At 44.3% G+C, this 22114-nt stretch overlaps 1 protein-coding gene across 2 annotated transcripts in view; it reads left to right on the forward strand.

The window, feature by feature from the left end:
* The first annotated feature begins 3607 nt into the window (after positions 1-3607).
* The window catches only part of LOC147902652 (uncharacterized), a 51630-nt gene continuing 33123 nt past the window's right edge, over positions 3608-22114 (forward strand). Inside the window, exons 1-3 of one of the 2 annotated variants that reach the window (XM_087373586.1) lie at positions 3608-4546; positions 5035-5226; positions 18593-20080. In XM_087373586.1, the coding sequence (XP_087229712.1) occupies positions 4049-4546; positions 5035-5226; positions 18593-20080 (2178 nt within the window). In that variant the 5' untranslated portion in view covers positions 3608-4048. Of the gene's footprint in view, positions 4547-5034; positions 5227-10283; positions 10509-18592; positions 20081-22114 lie in introns of both variants that reach the window. The other variant, XM_087373585.1, reaches the window with a different exon arrangement.

The raw sequence follows: 22114 nt of genomic DNA on the forward strand, positions 1-22114 counted from the left end.
CCAATGGAAGCAACTCCAAATCAAGAAAATATCTGCTCGTCCAACAATCAAATGGGAACGTTCCATAGGGACCAAAACCCTACGCATAATTTGCCAAGACTTGTCCGAAGATGAGAAAAATATCTTCTGCTTATCTACACATGCCGGGTTTATAGCACTTAGGACGGATGCTTTCATTGCATATGTATGCCTCATGGGTAGTCCTCCCCTTAGTATTATTGCAGGTTTGTTGCCATTGCTACAAAGGCCATCACTATTATTTGCAAGGCACGACATAACCGACATCACACCCATGCAGCTGATGATCCCATCGCACCAGCAAAAAAAAGTGTCGGAAGATGATAGGGCCTATCTCACATCCAACTTTCCATATCTAACCACTCTTTTTGCAAACCTCATAACCTCACTTACCCTTGCTGCTACCACCCTCTTAACCTTCCCCGAGCTCCATCCTAACATCTATTCCCTCCATCATCTCTTTGCTCATGCCTCTCATTATTTTCAACTAACCCAACAGTCACAAACTTACGAGCCCCTCACACCTAGCTTCTTCCCCTCCCTTGCTAATCCTACCCATGAGGATTACCAAGCTGCTCAAACCATTTGCCCAGTTCTTCCCCCCCTCCCCTCTACTCCCCCTTCCGCAACTAACACTCTTCCATATTTCTCCCCCATGTCCCCAGATTCTCTCCCTGCCCCGTCATCACCTCCAACACTACTTGTGCTTCCATCAGTAGAAAATGACACAGTATTTGATTTTGAATATCAGGATCCAGATAATCCAATTCATACTCCCATGCCAAGTTCCAATGATGGGTATGATTTTGGTGAGATACCACTTTCCAGTAATCCCAACAAGGAATTTTGGAGCAAATATCTTCATATGAAAACTCAAGGTGGATGGACCCTGGACAACTTTCCTACCAACCTTCGTCTCCAAGTTGGATCCACAACCTATGGTGCAGTCCCAAGCTCTTTGATGTAATCTTCTTGGAGTACCTACGTGCACCTCCATGTCTCAGAACCCATCCCACATGTGAGTTCTACATGCAAATCCTACATGCGAGTTCTACATGCAACTCCTACATGCAACTTCTATATGCAAGTTCTACATGTAGAGAGAGAATGTCTTACAATTCCTACATGTAGAGAGAGAAGCTCTCCAACTTGTATAAATACCCCATAATGGAATGAAGCCCACACTCTTTGGGGCATTGTGTTGAGTTCTACTTTGGTATTCCAAGAAATTGTCTCAAGTGTCCATACTTCCTTGCACTTCACATCCAAAAGCATGTCCTAACCTTGCAACCCATCCTCTCCCTCTCCTCCTCCCTCCTCCTCCTCCCTTCTCCTCCTCCCTCTTCCTCCTCCTCGTCCCTCCTCCTCCTCCTCCTCCCTCTTCCTCCTCCTCCCTCCTCCTCCTCCTCCTCCTCCTCCCTTCTCTCTCTTCTTTCCCCCATGCTCTTACACCTTCTTCCTCTCCCACTCCTATGCTCCCCCTAAACCCTCAGTTCCTCACCCCTTAATCTCCATGATCTACAAGGGAGACGAGTTCTCCACCATGTACTCTACTCTAAACCTTGGAACCTCTTCTAAACTCTAGAAACTTCTTCTAAACTCTGGAACCTCTCTCTAAACCTTGGAACCTCCTTCTAAACCTTGGACCTCCTTCTAAATCTTGGAACTCCTAATAACCCTGGAACCTCTTCTAAACCTTGGAACCTCCTCCTAACCCTTAAACTCCTCCTAAACCCTGCAAACCCAAATGAATACGAAAGCCTTCATTACCTCAATCATGATGATCCACGTTCCTTTTACACATGCATGCACTATGTTTGCTTACCACACTTAAGCCTACATCTCTCACCGGAATATGACTCGAAGGGTATCTTAGCCCATATTAAGCGTGTGTGGGCTATGGATAGGGGATTGAGGCTGACCACACTCATGGGTACAATATTCATACGCACGACGATCGCATCAACTTACACCCCTTCTCTCACCTAGGCGGGCACCGTTGTGTAAAACACCCTTGGCATACAATCTATACTATATATAATTGACGTCGTTCTATCTCTAGAACTCGACGCGCCACCTTCACTAAGCTCAAAAGAAGGAAGAAACATTGGCACATGGCGCTCTCTCCATCCTTTAGCATGCGCTCCATGTACTTTTTTGAATTTTGGAGAAGTAAATTATGGAGAAGGTGCGGTGGTGACACAAAAACGTGCAATGCACACGGGTTTATTGTTGCTTCTAGGAACTAGAGGGGTAATGACATGGTGGGAAAAGGGTTTTCATGGGAAAAAGAAATTTCCCACGTTGAATGTCATAAAAAGGTAGCCCTTAAATGCTTCAAAAACTCTTTTTCCCACAAAACCATTGAGCTCAAGTCCTCCCCTGGTTTTGTGGGAAAAAAAAGGGAAGAAAAGGTAGGGGACCACTTGCCACCTCCATTTCCCACAAAAGTACCACAATGTCATATGGCCTTAGTCATGGTTCACACTAGGCACCCGGACATGGGCAAAAGGTGGAGTGAAAGGGCCCATGTTCTACGTGGTCTAATGGGAAGGAGGGGCCCGGACATGAATGACAAAAAGTCTTGTCTGCCATTTGAAGGAGTGGGCGGTTGGAAAAAAAAAAACAACGCGAGATGCTGTTGTTGGGTGTTGGAACGCGCCCTGTCAAGCTTGGAAGACCTTTGTGAGCCACTAGGGTAAAGGGGCTAGTAAAGAGGCGGGTGCCTTTAAAATGTCAGCACCCTCCCCTAATTTCTCCATGGAAAGACCCAATAAAGAGGCATGAAAAAGGCAAAATATGCTTAGGTGTCAAGCTCTTATGAAAAGTTAAGATAGTCTAAATGTGGCACAGTACTGGCCCACGAGTGCCTTTAGTATTGGGTATGTAGGTTTTCCACCAAGTTAATATCTTTTTCTCATTTTTTAAAATAAAATTATATCCTTTCTCTATTTCCATTCATGGGATGCCCTTACATTTTGAAAAACATAAAAAAAACTATAGGCGCAGCCCCTTACACTATGAAAAAGATAGGGGTGCACAAGACTGGCCCCTTTACCCTAAACCAATCATAGCTTTACCGCCAGGTGGTGTGAACCACCCACCCGACAAACATTGTCTTTCTTATGTCGAGCGTCAAGTGTGGGCCCTTTTTTTTTTTTGGAACACACCCACCCGCCACTCACACCGGTACACACGACACAAACGCACCCGACCACAAGCTAGGACTTGATGCCGCAACCTTTAAGACTTGAACCGATGATGTGAGGGTTAGAAGCCCAAAGCTCGAAGCACGAGGCGAGAGCCATATGAGAGGACGGGAAGGCGCGGAAGGGCGACGTGGAGGAGGCGGAGGGAGGGCAGTTAGGGCGTTTGATTTAGGACAGGGTGTCGTAGGAGTCCTTCAACTGTCGTGTGCAACGACAATCTGTTTTGTTTGGTCTCCCGCTCGATTGATTCAGATCATTTGCATGCTCTTCCAACAATCGATCGCTTCATCGTTCGATTTCATCATCCTTCCATCTTCCCCAAATTTCTCCCACTTCTTGCTTACGTTTTGCATTTCGCGGAACCGCTCCGCACACCTTGCCCTTTTTTTCCCCTGTTTAACATCTTCGGCAACACCTGCGTTTTTTACACCATCGCTCAACAAATTGTAACGAGAGTCGCGCAATCGTTGCAAGATTCTGCTCGTTTATATCCAAGAAAGCAGTGAAAGTATTGCCCACACGATTCCAGACTGAGCTTTCAATTTTCGAGGACTCTGCACCCCGAAGTTATCAACTGTTTGTTGGTTGCGAAATGCGTTCAGTGATGCCGACAAGGCTGCCAATTCACATTTGCACATCTGTGCTCCGAACGTCAATACAGTAGCATTTTCTTGGAGAGGATTGTGTTTCAGGAAAGAGAAGACTGGAGGTGTAGGACGCTGGAAACTTCTTGTGCTTCAGTTTAACTTATCTGCATTACTGTTATTTCCAACTAGGCGGATTTCCAGAGATGGTATGATGCTTTGATAGAACTAGCTGCCATGGTGAAGCTGCGGTACCGTCAGGAAACCAATCCTTCAAATAATGAAGACGGCAAAACGATGCACCGTCGGTCGCTACTGTCGTTTCCCAGTTTCCGCAGGTCTTCAACTTGCTCTGCACTCCCTGGTGAACGACCAATTAGCAGGTTGTCCAGAATGTCTACCAGTAAAGAGGCTGTGAACTCCTACGCTGCATTGCAAGAAATCGGTGCCAACAAATATTCATGCACTCAACAAACTGGCTCGCTCGAAGCTGAATCCAACAGAAAGCCCTCACCTTTCAGAGTCGAACCACCGGTATTTGGAAGTCCGAAGCCTCAATGCCAACCTTCTCTGGTAGATGGTCCTGAATTGGACGCAGCTCAGACATCGTTTCAGTGCTCGACTGTCTCAGCTGCAATGAACGCCCCCCTAGCGACGACTATATCACGAGACAAAAAGTATGCTGCGATCGAAGCAGCACTTGCATTTCAACGATGGCGAAATGTTCATCTCAAGGTTTATATTCGTTACTTTCTTCGAAGAATTCTCGAGCTAAACGGATTCAAGGATTGAATGATATCCTTAGAATGGAGTGTCCTAATTAGATGTACAGCGGTTTTTGAAAGACATGGGATTATATTTAAGTACCTGTGGCTATTCAATTGCAATATCTTGTTGCCCAATTTATTGGAGGTTGGGTGGATCGTTGTTTCCACCATTCTTCGTTGTGCTTTAGTAATACAATATTCTCCATGCTTACGAAATCCTTTGAAAACACCTCATTTATCGCCACGAAGCATTTCTTGAGAATGGACAGAATACGTTGTTTTGACCCTCTTCGATCTTTCGAGCTTGAATTGAAAGCATATTATTAAATGGCTACTCAGTTATATACTCATAACGCCCCACGTTAGATTACTGCCTCTATATTTGGGACATATCTAGGGTCTTCCGTGGACCACAATTAACAGAAAAATGCTGAAGAGCTTGTTAACGGTTTTCAGAAACTTTTTAATCAAGAACTAAACAAAGTTTTGGAGGAGGCTCAAAAGGATGAGGCATGCTTAGCCTCCATGGAGCAGGAAATTTTGGATAAGGAACAACAGTTGGCCCGTGCTCTGGCAGACTCTGCTCAGTTGCGAGCACAGCTGTCAACCATAAACTTTGCAAATGAGAAAAATAAGAGCTTGAATGAGGTACGTTGCAAAATGTATCTCTTCGATTTTATTGGTAAAAGCATCCATAACTGGCATATCAGAAGTTTTTCCTATTTAGGAACAAACAAAGGGCAAATAAATATCACAAATGGCAAACTTGATACCTTATCTGATTCACTAGATTTTCGAAAGTCATGGATGGACAGAGGCACAACAAAATAGGGCAATGCATCTTCCTTATCACCATCACATACTTGGTTCGAATTACACACATTCTTCCTCCACTTTGAAAGAAAAATCTCCCAGCTTTGCATGTATATCTTTGCTTTCAGGATGGCTCCTATCCCTCAGTACAAATGCATGCACCATTTAGGTCAGTCGACAAGCGCTGTCCTAGTTCTACACCCTACCCAACAGTGAGTCAACAGCTGTTAGGACATATACATTTGCACAAGCAGGGAAGACGTAGCAATCTCGATTGGGCAAAAGGCAAATACAGTATGGAAGTTTGCCAAGTTGCCAAAACATGGCAGACAAGTACTAACTTGATGCAGGAAGGGAAGACAAGCACTCATCCCCAATGTCTAGATACCTAGTTTGTTATCTGTGAATGCACTGAAGTGCGCTTTAAAATTTTGTTTTTTATGGTGTGCCAGAAAAATCAGGTCCTGTACAGATGATGATCAATAATTATTTATCGAGTTTTTAACATGCTAATTTGTGGTCCTTTCATACGATACCCACATTTTTCAGGATCCATGTGCATGTAATCTGACTGAATTTACCATATAAAGCACCCCCTCCTCTTTCTTCTTTCCAAAAAAACTCCCTTGGAAATTTCACTCCAAGGGGGGGAAAGCGAAGCTTAAAAAGGAAATCAATGTCAGTTTTTCAGCATAGAGGAGAGTTAGATTGCCATTCTGCGGAGATTCGATTTCAGCAGCCACACAAAAAATACAAGAGTTCTAGGAGCCAAACCAATACTCAATCACATAGCCTGCATAAATCCGATGTAGACGCATGGGCCAATGATTGCGTTGTGGGGAAGAAGGCAGAATATATTTTATGTCGTTGCATCAAGCAAGAGCCCCAATTATTTCTCAATCAACATCCCACATGCACATGGCTAATGGGGTGTCGTGCGTGTAAGCATTTGGGCTAACCCTTCAATAAAGAATGACACTTATGAGGCCTCCATTTCCACAAAAATCAAAACCCAATCTTGATTTGGTGAGTTATAGGCTTGGACCATTTCCCAATCTGAAGATATCCAAATGCTAACTAAGGGGACAAAAGGAGGGTTGGCACAATGATTCTTGCCATCTCATCCTACTTTTCCGATTATATAATACATGCCATCTCATCCTACCTATAGACCATGGCCACTTCATATGCCCACATGAGCACATACGTTGCATTCACTACGTAATTTGGTTAGGAAATTTCTCTCCTTAAGGACCACCCACATTGGCCAGCCTCCCATTTTCCAGGTTAATACATGAATTACATTATGAAGAGAGGTCAAAACTTTTCCCACTTAACAAGTCCATCAATGTTAGAGTTGTCAAATGTCTTGCATAGGTTTGGACCACAAACCTTACTATGGAGTGAGCTGACATGTATGGATCTCATAATTCACAGTGGAGGTTATGACTCATCAAATATTGCCTATTTTTTGTCTTCTTGAGATTTGGTATATTGGAGATGACCCAATACTTTAGGCTGGTTGGGGGTCTATAGTTGGTTAGGTGCTATGTTATGAGGAGAATGACACAGGGATGTGATTTTTGTTGGCAAATAAACCATGACTACCTTGGCTTTGGGGGACTAGCCTAGAGGAAGTGCAAAACTTCTAAAAGTCTCTAGGAACTAATGTTAAGGTGGGGCCTAGTTCTAGGCACATTTATGAGGCCCAAATAGTACATTCACTTGGCCCAATTGTTAGGCCCAAGGCAAGGAATAAGTGTGACCAGAGAGTGCATTAGAGGCATTGATGATGTGGCGAGTCAGCCTGCCACGTGGCAGTTCAAGACTTGCATGTGTTTGCATGCATGTTTCTCTCTCTAGCTCGCATTTTGGAGGCTGCTCCCTGGCTGTACGGCTTCCCTCTCCTACCCACGATCAATTCTCCACACATTTCAAGGCAGATTGCTGGGTGTACGGTCTTCCTCGTGCATTTTGAGGCTGTGTACAGCTCTTCTCCATGATTTTCGAGACCCTTGGCTGGCTTATGGCTGCTTCTTCCTGCTGCGTGACCCGTGGGCTGCGAATTTTGATCCTCTCTCTCTCTCTCTCTCTCAGCTGCCGATTTCTCTTGCTGGCCTCTTGCTGTGTGGATCTGCTGCCTCCCGGAGGTGTTCCAGCCTGGAATCGAGTCTCTGGGAGCTGGTTCGATGCTATTTCAAGCTGATTCGATCCCATTTGCTGCTATTCCTTCATTCTCTCGTGGCTGAAGGTCATCTGTACACTGGTGGGAGCCTGGAAAGAGGATAGGTACGAGGCTAGAGGTCGCCGCTCTTCCATTGACAGCAGGTACAATGGATTTGACCTTCCTTTGGATGCTTTTGATCGCTCTTGAAGTTTCTTGCTCTATTGTCGTGGCCAATTCGGCTGACACCCAGACACCGAGGGTGAGCCAAAGTGGGAGCTAGAAGGTCAGTTCTGTGAGTTTCATTTCATCTTGAGCTCACTTTTGCAAGTTGGATGCCTTGTTGAATGCATTTATTAGCTTTGAGTTGGTCACATACACTTTTGGATGCCTTAGCCTTGGCTTGGCAATTGGGTCTAGTTGGCCTATTGAAGAGCGGGACGCAAACATGCCCTTGCCTACCGGCAGGGGAGCTGAGACAGGTCCGATGGAGGGGTGGGAGGGGGGGGGGGGTGGTTGACAAAGCTGCTATGGAGGGAGAGGGGGAGGTGGAAGGAGGGTGGGGGGGAGAGGAGGCGGAAGGGGGGGGGGTGTGGTAAGGAACACCGTAGCAGGAGGGGCGTGGGGGGGGTGAGTGGGGTGGGGTGGGGAGGGAGAGGAATCTGGGGGGAGGGGGACGGGGAGGAATAGGGGCGAATGCATGCCCACCTTGCTGATCAGGCACGTTGGGGCTCTACCTCACCCGCTGCCAGGCTAATCTCCGCAGCTTCCACCATCATGACATCAGAGACTCTCGAGGCTCACTTCTGGCGCGTGGGTAATTGTGGACCCGGGACCTCTACTAAGGGAGGATCACTTGGTTGGACAATGGCCCCTGCCGCTAGGGGAGAAGGATCTCCAACCAAGGGCTTTTGCAATTGCTCCTCCGTGGGTGCCTCTCTCTCTCTCTCTCTCTCTCTCCCCCCCCCCCCCCCCCCCTGTGTCTAGCCCGTTGCTTGTGGCACTTTCAGGCCAATTTGCTTGGTTTTTTTTTCTTGCCCACTTGGGTCCACTCTCCCTCTGAAGGTGTCACCTAGGAGGTCTAAGACTCTTGCTGCTCCTGTCTGAGGGGGTAATGGGCCTTGGCCTTTTGACTTTGCCTACCCTGCGGGGGTTTGGGGGGGAGGAGCTCGGATCTAACCACGAGGGTAGTTTCGGGCTAGATTTGCCATCTGTCTGCAATAGCGAAGACACTGGCCTGGTAAACTGGAAATCTCCACTCTCTAACGGAGTGTACCCCTCTCAAGGGTCTCAAAGAGGATCAACTCCGGGAGGGACTCTAGGCTCTCAACCACCAATCTGATCCTGGGGACCTCATCGTCTACCACCACTGATGCTGCCGAATCTGGTGGGGACTCCAGCACCGTGCCAAACGCTCTACCAATGGAGGGGAGAGTGGCTCTGTATTCTTTTGGGATCCCCCGGGAAGCAAAGCGTCACCAGGAATCAGGGAACATGATGTGTCGTGTCCATGTCCTCCACTGTAAAGCCATGGTACCAAGGGAAAAGGTACACCAAATGCAGGCCAAGGAGGATGGGGCTCTGCTCCACAAGTGTCAAGGCGGTGGTGGCGGAGCTCAGCTAGATGAGGAGTACGCCTCTTCCATAGATGGTGACCTTTGCCTTCTAGTGCCAAGCTCGCTGGGATCCACTCTCTCACCTGTCTCCTCATGGGTGTGAGGCCCACAATTCTGCCCACGACTGCCTTTTCCTGAAGCGACTGAACTGCATGCTGCACTTGTTGCTTGTCGGTTGGCAAAAGAATGACCTTAACGGCTGTGGGATTCGAGGGTGTTGCCATAGAGCCCCTCTGGCCAGACCAAGGGTCACCACCAAGGTTTCTTTTTCTCCAAAACAAAGCAAAATACTCACCGTTGCAGGGAAGGAAAAAGGAAAAGGCAAAACCTGCTAGGGGGGGAGTAGGGAGCTGCTACCCGCCACTAAAAACTGGTTACAAAGGAGGGAACCCATCTGATCACTTCTGCTGTTGAAGAGGGTAAATTAGGGAGGGAGGGGATCTCAGTGACCACTCCATAGATAGCTCCAATCGCGGCAAGGAGCCGATAATAAGCCTAACGAAGACCAGGGAACCTGATGAAAAGTGAAAAGGCATGGCTATCCTCTTGTACTAGGTCAAAGCCCAACGTGAAAGGTTCCAAAAAGATCCTCTTAGAACCCAAGTGCAAGGGTAGGCTTTGAGCATAGTGCTCATAGCCTTTGGAGAATCAAAGGCCACCTGGAAAAACCCACGTCCCAACAAATGAACATCTTTAAGGCAGGGAATGAGGTTCGAGGGTAAAGCCACAAGCATCTAGTCTCTGGCTTGAAGTCTAGAAGGGTGAGATCCATAGATGTGAGCGAAGAAGGTGGTGGAAGTTTGCAATTCCAAATATAGCAACTTGTCTTTTGAAAAAGTGCATATTCTTGGGGCGGCAGGTTGAAGCAAATGGGGATTGACTGAATGCACAATTCGTCAATTGAGGGTGAGAGGCCAACTCAAACAGGTAATAAATGGCTCTGTCCGTCTCGAGGGAAAAAGGGGGAGTTGGAGGGAGGGGGGACAGAAAGAAAGAAAGAAAGTTTATTAAAGTCTTCAGAAGGCCGGTTCTAGTCATCACACCTAATATATCTATAATTCCCCTCAATTTTATCTACAATTTGAGAAAAACTTTTATGAACATTTTTGCAGGAAGAACAAAGGCAGCGAAAGGAGTTGCTGGAAGCATTGGAACGAGTGAAATTGGCAGAGGCTAATGTTGAAAGGAAAGACAAAGAAATTAAAGCATTAAGTCAAAAACTTCATTCTTTAGAAGATGAAAAATGTAAGACCATCACAACACTTGAAGCAGATATAGTATCGTTACAAAAAACGAAAGACTGTTCTTCTGCTGAAACTCAAGCTTTGTTAGATCAGGTAACTTTTTTCATATCTTCAGTCTGTGAAGAAACTGGAATTCAATGCACATAGACTTTTCTAGGTCCTCTATTTGAGCATCTCAACAGGAGCTTAGGCTCAAATCTATTCCAAACATATAGCTGTTGAAAGCTGAATGTTACATACATTTATCATGTTTGATGACGTGTCCTTCAGTGGTGAGCAGAAAACATCACACAATATAAATGGTGGTCTTCCTTTGCAGCTTGCAGATAAGAATCAAGAAATAATATCACAAGAGAAAAAGATTGATAGCCTTCAGTCCGAGCTTGAAGAATTAAAAAAAAAACATGTCAATCAACAAAAGAAAAGGTCAATTTTCCAGCGGAATAAAGGCTTGACTCATATAGATCATACTTTGGAGGTCTGTGATCTCAATTTTCGTAGGGTGGGGGAAATTCTATCACTGTAGTAAACAAGTGGAATTTACGAGTTCTCTTTACACCACTCATGTGAATGGTTTCTTGCCCTTATATTTTCTAGGTCACTCAGAATATCAGAATCCAACATAGGCAGTAATTTTTTCAATTCCTTTTGTTTATTATATATCGGATTTGTTTCTGTTCTTCTCATTATATAAATATTTTGACTGAATTGGCTCATGAGTATGCTGCTATCTCTACTTTCTAGCTTTAAATCAGTGGGAAAAGCACTCAGGCGTCTAGAGGTGGCGTTTGACGAGCTGCAGCTATACTTTTGTAAGGGTTAGATATCCAATGTTTCACCAATACCGTACAAATGAAACATATATATCATTTTGTGTGTGTGTGAAAAAAGCGTTGCTGCTTCCAAGCCTTTTCCTTAACTTGAATGGCGGATTATTTCTATGAGAAAACCTTTCACAAAGACAAGTCGGTTTCCAACAAGAAACAAAAACAGGTGATGGATTCAGATGATTCCCTTCATGACTCTGCTGAGGCTCAGCTTGTTTATGAGGTTATGCATGAAGGGTTTGAAGACACCGTAAAGGTTGGAAAGATCCACTTCCCACCACTGGCATTATGGTGGAAGTGGATGATATATTTGATCCAGTTAAGGAGTATGCAAAGCATGCCATTATAATTTTCTTCCCAGGACGGATGCCTGCTGCAGTAGATGTTGGGAATTGGTTGACTCGAACCCTGGGTGGTTCTTATGTGTTCATTATGCAGCGAGGGGCTTTTTTGAGATCATCATGGCTCATGAGGAGCACTGTCAGGTTTTGCTGGAGCACTCTCCTCTCTTCTATGGCCAACAGATGGTCCATGTTTTGCCCTGGTCTCCCACCTGGGATATCAGGCATTGATTCGGCATCGTTGCCCTGCTTGGGTAGAAGTTGTGGATTTTCCTCAATGCTTGTCTTCTCTTCTACCTAAAATTGCAGCTTCCCTCGGTAAGGTGGTATGTCCACCGCGACCCAATGGAAATTCCAATCGCTTCTGCATTTTGTGGGATACGGATCATCCCACTCCAGCTTCATATTCGGTTACTGTGAATAATGTTTCCATGGGGAGTGCCCTAAGATGCATGGTGGATTGAACATCACGGATATTCATGTGCATATTCTTGCCCACAGGGGAAAAATGTTGTTGCAATTTCTGCAAGGTGATCAGCCTTGGGCTCTTATGATTAGGACTCTGGTCACTCATATCAGTATTTATGCGTTTGGTCATTGGCAACTCGATCACTGGGATTTCTTTTTTGGCTGCACTGATGGCACTTTGCCTGGATGCCCTTTTGTCTCCTGCTTGCTTTTCTTGACTGGAAGCATGTTCTTTCTCATCTGGAATGGAATGGACGGCAATCTTTGCTTGGGAATTCTTTGAGAGCTGAAAGCATTCACTGGTCGAAAGTCTTTCAGCCTCCCTTGGCTTTACAGGAACCTCGACGTTCCTACTTTGTCTCGTTTAAAGGCATCACCTCGGTTGCTGATGTCATAGATGATACTGGTACTATGCTCCCCTTTTCTCTAGCAATCAGTACATATGGATTGGGCTCTCATTATCGTCCTTTGTGGCGACAAATTACTTCCACTCTACCCTAGTCCAATCTGCATGTCAGAGATCTGGCCCCCAATAGGGGCTGCCATATATGCCTGCTGGCCGGACCAAGGAGTCAAAAAAGAGAGCCTTGGTTTGAGGGTCGTGAAAGTGTGAGTGGAAGCACTGTCTCTCTAGCCGGGCTACCTTTGCTCAAATGGTCCTGCATCGCCGGTCTCATCGTGAAAATAGGGCCAGAGAAGAGAACTCCCAAGTATGTGCATGATGAGACAATCTCAACCGGTGATCCATCGAATGTGAACCGTTCTCTATGCATGGCTGCTCAGGATGTGTTGAAGATCATAAACTTGGTCTTACCAATGTTGACCCTCGCATCCTATGACTCACGTAATGCCTGTAGCGCATCTAAGTGTCTCTGGAGGCCCTCTGCAGAAGAATATAATAGCACCACATCATCTGCATATAACAGGATCTAAAGCAAGGAACCGACGAGAGGACATCCGGCCCCCCCAGTGCCTCCATAACAGTCTCAAGCTTGTCTGTATAGAGCCCAAACAAGATTTGTGATAATGGGCAACCTTTTTTGACCCCAATAGTGCTCATGGCCTCCTCTGTCCATTTAGCTCTAGTTTGGACTCTACCTGAGACCCTCTCGTATAGTGCCATAACAACACATATGATCTCGTGGTCATAACCCAACTTTTGTAGTCGTTCGATAGGGTGGGCTCTTTGTACTGTATCAAAGGGTTTGCGGAAATCCACAAAGCAAAAATAGACCCTTTGCCTCCATGCCCTAGAATCCGATCTGCCATTGTGGCCTGGGTCCCTACATCTCTGTGAATCGGCTGACCTCAGTGTCAATACTGATGCATATATCTTAGACATGACATGGTCGATCATGATGGTACTGTATTTTTCCGGCTCATGGGGTCTCGTGCCTTATGAATGGGTATGATGGTGTTGAGAGTTCAGGTGTGTGAAAAGCCAAGACAAACTGCATCATTGAAGAGCTTGCTAAGATCGGGGCTAGAGTGTTTATCCCATATGCAATAAACTCAGTGCACTGTCCTTCATGATCTTTCCCTCCGTATTATGGAGCTTTAATGCTGTATCCTTGACACCGCCCCTAGGACGAGGTGAGTACGAGAGGTCAGGAGTGGGCTGGTGGGGATATCACACAGTGTGCATGCATAGGTGTGCCAGATCTGGGTGTCTGTGAGAGGTGACAAGGATCGCTGCTCAAGGAACTGCGACCAAAAGTCCTTGGAGTGGTTGCTAAACAAGATGTTTATTAACTCCTCGTTTTGATGGACAAAGTCCTGCTTCTTCCATCGACCAGTTGGTGGTACTCACATATTGTCTCTGGATCGCTCAAAAGGCTATGCTTGGTCTCAAATCCGAGTTGGCGGTAAAGAGCCTTGCACTCACCATCGTACCAACTATTGCAAGGCATCGAACCAAGGGGCGGAAGCCATGTGGAGCAAATGATGTAGGGACGGCATGGAGGGCAGCCTCGTGAAGTGAAACGGAGCGGTGCAGTCCTCTAATAGTGGTATGTGATCAATGTGTGTGAGCAGTGTGTATAGTCGTGCGAAATATTTCGGTGAGAGATTATGGTCAAAGTGTATATCATGGTAAGTGGTGTGAGTGATCGGTGGTGTGGGGGTGTCGTGAGAGGAGAGGTGGAGATATTGAAGAAGAGATAGGTGTGATCTGCTCTTGGAGGGGGTGGTGAAACAGAGAAGTCAGTGATACGCGATGTGAAGGTAGGGGATCCTATGATGTAGTCAACTACGTTGGAGCCTTCTCCCATGTGGGAAACAAGTGAAACCATATGAAGAGGGCCATTGTCTGAGACATTTGTAAATGATAAGATCATGCATCCTACCCATATCCAAAAGTGCATGTCCGTATGATGTGACTGGGGCCTGTTATCAATGGAGACTCGTGTCAAACCTGCATCGTCAAGATCAATGTTTGGTAGCAAGACAACACCAACCCAAAGTCCAAAAGTAATACTTGACGTGCACCTGTGCTCATGTTGAAGTCCCCAAGGAGGAGGATTTTTATGTGGCTCAAGAAGTCCATAGTGTCCGGATGGAGGCCTGCATATGGTGACATCTCGGTCGCCTCGCCTACATCTCTGGCAAACTGAGATGTCTAGCATACTGCGATGAAAAGGTCTTGACTAGCTATGGGCCATCCGAATCCAAAGGAATCTGAAATGAATGTCCCTCCTCTCTACTGAGATCGCCACTCTGAGGGATGATCTATAAAGAATTGCCATACCCTTGACCCTTATACTCCACTTGCATCCCTCGTCTTGTCTTTGTATGCTGTCTCCCATGTGTATCCGCTAACTACCGGTAGTGTGTGCTCTGGACTTTGATGTGTCTCTATGTAGAAGACTATGTAGGACTTCGAGAAGTTCCCTGGCTCTGACCATAAGGCACCATTGCAGTTCTAGATGGTACAAGACAGAGTCTCGACATCCTAAGTCTCATAGACTCCACCGCCCCCTATTTAGGGGAGCACGCAGGTGCGTGACAGGAACCGGTGAGAAGTCGTCCATCTCGTTCTATCGCCTAATTCCCCTCCTTGTGGGCCATGTCCCAGTGTTGTAGCAGAATGCATCTCTCCTCAATCTGTAGGGTGTCAAGTTTTCCTCCATGGCTGTGCAAGTCGGGCGCGAGTGTTGTTGGATGTCTTTGCAACTTCCCCTTTCGCCACATCTACCCATCTGGATGTCTCTACAATAGGAGCTATAAGATGTCCTGTCTAAGCCCCTGTAGCTAGCTTGCTCCTGTATGATACTCGCTTGATCTTGGGTGAAGTGAAAGGCTCCTCTAATTGCCTGCTCTACTATTGAGATATGAGTCCAAACCCCACGAGCTGCATGGACCCATGACATTTTGCGGGTCAGAGTGCATTTGTCCGCTCCCATTCCTCAATCTCTACAATTGTGTGCCTTCTAACCGAGGCTCTAACCGAGGCCTAGTGGTATAAAAAAATTATTTGATCATTTTGTCGCCCTATTGTACCCACCACTGGGCCCTGGATGAGTGATAAGAGAATTATGTGCGATGGAGTCCGTGTTCCGAAAGTTGGGGCCACACACACTCGTGCTGATCCGTCGGCCACTGAGAGCCCGAGTCTTGCTCTTTGAGACGCTCAATGGAAGCTAGGTCCCGTCTCAAAGCTCTCTCACACGCTTGCAGAGCCTAAGACTGGAGCTCCTCACTGCTCCTTTGAATCTCTTATTTAACTACCCGATACAACTTATCTAAACATGGTTAGTGTTTTGGAAATCTTGGAAGTGTTACACTGCCATACCTCATCCTTGAACAAGGCTTCTGGAATATGGATCCCTTTCTAGGGAAGTCCTTGACGGGGTTGCCCGAGGTGTAGAACAATCAGTGAATGGTCAGTGGCTGCCCCCCTATGCATAGCCTGACCCCCCACATAGAATTTGAGTAGCCTCTCTAAAAGACCATCATGTTGATGCTGCCCAAAGGAGAAGCGGAGATTGCCAACGAGTTTGGAAAACTCAGCCTCTTGCCAAGGATCCCTGCCACAGATCGTGAAGATAAACTACTCCCATGTCCTCTTCTCGGCCACTGGCATCTCCGAGAAAGAGGCTTCACCTTGCTTGTCCTCCCCAAACTCCAGGTTTTTGAAGTCACCTCCAAGAGGTACCCTAGAATGAAGGCATGTGGCAAACTAGATCCATCTAGGGAACTGGGGTTTTGTGGATTAGCATGAAGAGCTTTCACGGTGCGATTGCGATCTGATGTATTTGGGCTTCATGTAAATGGTCAAAAATATTAATGTCAAGGTCCTTGATGAGGGTGACAAGGCACTGACTAGATGGGCAAACTAGATCCATCTAGGGAACTGGGGTTTCGTGGATTAGCATGAAGAGCTTTCACGTGCGATTGCGATTTGATGTATTTGGGCTTCATGTAAATGGTCAAAAGGATTAATGTCAAGGTCCTTGATGAGGGTGACAAGGCACTAATTAGATGGGTCTAAGGCTATGGGTCTTAAATGCATTAAGTGTATAAATGTGCCTAGGGGCAAGTGAATTAATTGATATCCCAAGAGAGGAGTAGTAAAGATGCATTTAAGAGGTACCCTAGAATGAAGGCATGTGGCAAACCAGATCCATCTAGGGAACTGGGGTTTCGTGGATTAGCATGAAGAGCTTTCACGTGCGATTGCGATTGATGAGCTTGCTACCACACATATTTGGCTTGGAGGAATATTACTGTGCCTGCACCCGAGAAAGATAGTAGTCTTATATACTTGGAATCTATTGTACGTCGATTGTCTGGTTTGCAGGCATTCCCTAGCATAGGGAAGTTGTGACAGTTTGCATTTACAGTTTATATAGTGTGTGAAAAAATAAAAAACTGAAAAAATAAAAGTCCCAAAGTGTGCCACTAGACTCTAGAAAGTCACAATGTCTATGGGATATCTCCCAATATGACACATGGCATGCCTAGGACTCACTAGACTATAAAACACACCTAGAACACTCATTTTAGACTCACTTTGGCTTCATATTCCAACACTAATTTGGTGACTCCTTGCATTCATGTGTTAAATGCCTTCTGACCTTTCTAGAGTTGGATGAGTCCTCTATCTTTACTTGAGTCATCTATTTGAGCACAATCTTTCCATAGGGCATCCTTGAACTTAACAGACCCTTATCTATTCCAAGATTTTACCAAAAGGCTGCAGATGGGAAATTTGGGCCAAGAGTTAGTCTTAGGTTTGATCACCTTTATGGGGGGGATAAATCTTGCTAAGTAGTCAAAAATAGAGAACTCTTATTTGTATGGTCTATAAACTTTTGGTAAAAGCCCTTGCAGCCTCTCATACTAGACATCATTTGCTGACAATATTTTGAGGACCAAAGTATGTGGATAAAATTTTCACTTCGCAAGGTCAGTCAGTATGCTCAAGATACTCATAGTGATTCAGTTTTAGCCATCAGCGAATTTTGATAGACTTCCATCTTATACAACCATTCCATTGGTCAATCAACGGTTTTCTCCTTGGCTTATTATGTTTTCCTCTTTGTCGGTGCGACGTTAGGTTATCTACTGCATGCAAAGAGTGAATATTCCTTAGGCACTCCCTGTCAAGAAGAACTCTCAGATGATGTCGGGGTTTACTCGCTAGGGTATAGGGCTAGTTTGGACCCAGTGAAAGATGTGACAGACCTTTAACTTTTGGCTTCAGACATGTCAACTGGTGGAAGAGCATAGTTTCTGCACAAGTTTACAGGACACACTCCCGATTGGGGCCCAGCCATTGTATCATCCTAGAGGGATTTGCATATCGAACACCACACCTAATTTCACTTTGTTGGTAAGGTTCTCTTTTATGTGGTGGAGGCTCGATGCTCATTCATGATCCAACTTAAATAGGGAGGAAACGTGCTTATAGCCACTTTGTTTGTGAGAGGGGCTCCAGATCCTTTGTCTGAGGCAGAGGCTGGTCACTAGATTTTCATCTACTAACTTACACGGACATGAACACTCTTGAGGCCTTCATATTTCTTGCACTGACTCTAATGCATCATATCACCCCATCTTGTATCATTTCTGCAGAAACGTTGTCCAGGCTTAAAACATGTTGTATGCGAAGATTGGAATTGCAACAAATCAGCTCATATTAGTTGTTGGACATTGTGTATATTCCTCATTTTTCAAGAATAAGAAGAAAGATTTCTGGATTTGCACGAGTTGTGCATAGTGTGGAGTAATGTTTCTAGCACTCTCTCAAATGTATATTCACAAAATTTTGTTAGTCATACATTACCACTTCTCAAAAAAACAGGAAGAATTCTTTGCTGAACATCAGAATTCATTGACTGATCCATCATGCTGTTGAATATCTAGCATTTCAATCAAGTTAAATATAGAAAAATGTAAATCTTAAACTATATCAGGGCTACTATACTGATAGCATCAAACTGTGAAAATTTTAAAGGAAAACAACATGTTAAGGAATCATAGATCGGAAACAAAAACATAATTTGAAAAGTTACGTTTTTTTCTTTGGGGGTGGGATCAGGAACTAGACATTACTTTACGAGGCAAAAAGGATGAGCAGTCAAAAGCAAATGATCCAGTTTCTGTAGAACTAGCCGAGCATCTGAAGCAGCTTACTGCTTATGTGCGAAATTTGGAGATCTTTATACAGAAGGGTGGAAAGGATTCAGGATATGAGAAGAGGCTGGCCAATAAGCTGAACAAGGTGCAAAGCGTTATGCACAGATCTGAAATTAACTCAGAAGAGCCAATAGCCATTTACTTGGACTCCACTGACACAGTGCACCTAGGTGATGCTCTGGATTATCCTCGTGGTAGGTCCATCCCGTTAAGCATCAACAAAACTTCGTCTAAATCATATCTTGAGTTGGACATTGATATGCCTGGGGATGGTAAGTGCACGACAAGGGGTTCCCCTTACCTTTTCCAAAATCAGAGAATCTTGTCGAGTCAAAATCATTCCCAGGAAAGAATCACTGCAGTGGCCATCAAAGATTCCACCCAAAAATTCACTAATTATCTGTCCAGATGCATATCCTGGAAATGGAGATGGGCTGCAGCAGCATCACAACTCAAAGCTTTATCAAAGGAACTGCAAAATATGACCATGACAAACAGGGATAAAACTACAAAAGGATTGACAAACGCTGTGCACCCTCCGATTCCAGGTCACGACAAATTTATTACTTCTATGCGAAAATTAGGATTTATACATATACAGAACCTGCAAAATTCTCACAATCCAAACAATGTACACAATCTTCCTAAAGTACGGAAAGGAGAGGCGAAAATTTCCATGCCAGGTCATAAGGTGATCTCCATCATGTTATCAATGTGGCGAGCATCGATCAAAACCGCTAAGCTGGAAAAAGAGGCAGTGAATAGTAGTGAGAAATTTAGTAAATTATTGTCTGGTTTGCCTTGGTTAATACAAAGGTTTGAAGAGAGGAGATATGTGGAACGGATGTTTCTTCATTGGGTGCTCCATGTACTGCGCTCCAAATTACAAATGTACCAGGCATCCATTCATTTGAGCTCATGGACCTGCTGGCAGAAAAGGTCTCCAAGTTCGCTGTCGGCTGCACAACTTAGTTCAGCAGATCCTAGATTGATTGATATGAGCAGTTACCAAGGAAGATACATGAGATATGTACACACTAAGCCCAATGAAATGCAGATTGTTTCAGAGGAAACAAGCAAGGCAGAAATAAGAAAAGTGTACAGTGGGAACCCTTGCGATCCAAGCTATTTTGAGCGAAGCTCTTGCTTGAGAGTGACAGAGTCTGATGCAGAGAACTCCCCATTGGAGGGGTGTTTCCCGTTCCAGAAAGACAATAAACTCTCTCTTCGTCATAGCAGATGTATTACAGGCTCTGCAGAGTCTGCTTGCCAGTCCAACAGGAATGGAGCTGGACATCTCAACACCACACTAAGTTCTACAGATGACTTGGTCTGGAATAGGAGATCCAGTGTGACAACCTTCACAGAGAAAGCAATGCATACACTCCAGGTGAACACTGTTATTTCTTTCATCTCTATGTCATTAGGCTAGGTCAATGACATGGTACATCGCATGACTTGTAAAGCTATGATCTATATATCCTTGCAAGTTCTTGATTGTTATGAAAAGAGACTATTCAAGTATGCTATCAAGTAGGTATGTAATATTAGACACTCTTCATCAAGTACTAAAGTGTGTTTTATCATCAACAAATGCTCATGGATAGTCCTTCTCATAATTTATACAGGTATGCTTGCCAATATTGAATGATGGCTTTGTGTACATTCTAGGTGTCCTTATGAGATTATATTATCCAAATTATGTGTCTCATCACCCATCTAGAAATCAGTTAGACGTCTAGTGTGCTTCCAGAATTTAATGAACTTTATGCACCTTGCCAGGTGTGAAAATCTAGGGACTATAGAGTCGGTAAAAAATCACAGCAAAGAAAAAAAAGACTCAAAATAAACCTTCCCTAATTACAATGCTTGACCACTCCTTGGGCGTATTCCTCCAAAACTACTTATATTTTCTCCCAAGCTAGGATATAACGAAAAGATTTCAAGTAAAGACACCTCCATGAACCTTGTATTCAAATGATCACAAGTGCATCTTTGTCTCTTGTTGCCATTTCTTTTTTGTTGTAAAAGTTCTAAAATCAGGAAAGTGGCTATCCTGTGCAATGATGAACATGTAGAACATTTACGAGGCCATGGATGTGTAGGACATAGAATAGTTTTTTTTATAAAAATAATGCCAAGGATTTTTACAAGGCTGCTCGTCCTCGTGAATTGTTTTGGATGAGAACTTTACACACTTTCTTCCCAAGAGGTTTTAATTTGGAAGGAAAATCAACTCTTCGTAAAAATAAAAGAGCCTCTAAACATAACCCTTTGATGTGGAGAACTCATATCAAGCCCTTTAACATTCCTCTTTACCAACATAGTCATACCCCTAACCTTGTATGGAAACCTAAAGCTATGTTACGGGGTTGTCCTAGCTCTCCTGCAATCTCACATGTTGTTTGTGAGTTGCCTCTGTCAGTTCCTCTTCCGCCACTTCCTCCTCCTTTAGTTCCTTTAACTTCCTCAGTTCCAAGAGTTTTTGCTTCTCGAGACTATAAAAGAAGACTACTCTACCTAGATAGATTAATGTCTCTTGGTCGTTTTTCACTAAAAGTTTTTGAAAATTATAATGTCAAAGTTCTTTTGAAACTTCAATACACCTTGGAAAACTTCTCTTTTGAGGATTTGAATCTAAATAAGCTCCATTATATACAACTTAAAACTTCGTTGGATCGCTTCTTAAAAGTAAAAGCTTCCTTTCAAAGCAAAGAAGTCTATATAAATAAGGAACTCTTGATTTGTATTTTTACCTCTCCCTCTTTTGACAAGATAGGCTTAAACTCAATTTTGAAGTCTCCTGAAGTAATGGATTCTCTCCCTCATTTTGTGAGAAGAATTTGGAAGCATCCAGTAGTAGCTTGGAAGTATGTAAAAACTTTAGGATAAAAGGCTTTCAACTATGGAGAGATAGGTAAAAGGCTTTCAGAGCATTCAAAATCTTCTATCCTTAGAGAACCTTGTTGTTGTAAAAGTAAGAGATTCCAAAGCTTTATTGATGCTGATTTAGGACATGTAGTCACAGCTGATACCTCAATTTTGCTTTCTAGTAACTTAAGAGACCTTTTCATGAAAGGCATGAAATTTCGATTGTACTCTTTTAAAGAGTCTTGCCTTTTAAAAGCTATCGATAAGGGAATCTCAAAGTTTGTTTTGCAATTAGAAGAATGTTTAGGAGTTCAAAATATCTTATCAGAATGGAAAGAGAAGATTTTGAAGAAAGTTGCATTGAAACTAGAAGAAGTTCCTTCGGTTAATTGCTCAAAGCAAAGTAACCATATTTCTAAAGAAGATGAAACTCTTCTTCGAAAATTCCATAGGAATTTTGTCATTTCTTATATGGATAAATGTTCCAATAACTTTGTTTTTATTTGTAAAAAGTTTTACTTAGAATGTCTTTTGAGAGAAGTGAACTCGTCTG

Source organism: Dipteris shenzhenensis, chromosome 4 (assembly GCF_047967505.1).
Source record: "Dipteris shenzhenensis isolate YYH24624 ecotype China chromosome 4, Dip_SZ_1.0, whole genome shotgun sequence".
Taxonomy (NCBI): Eukaryota; Viridiplantae; Streptophyta; class Polypodiopsida; order Gleicheniales; family Dipteridaceae; genus Dipteris; species Dipteris shenzhenensis.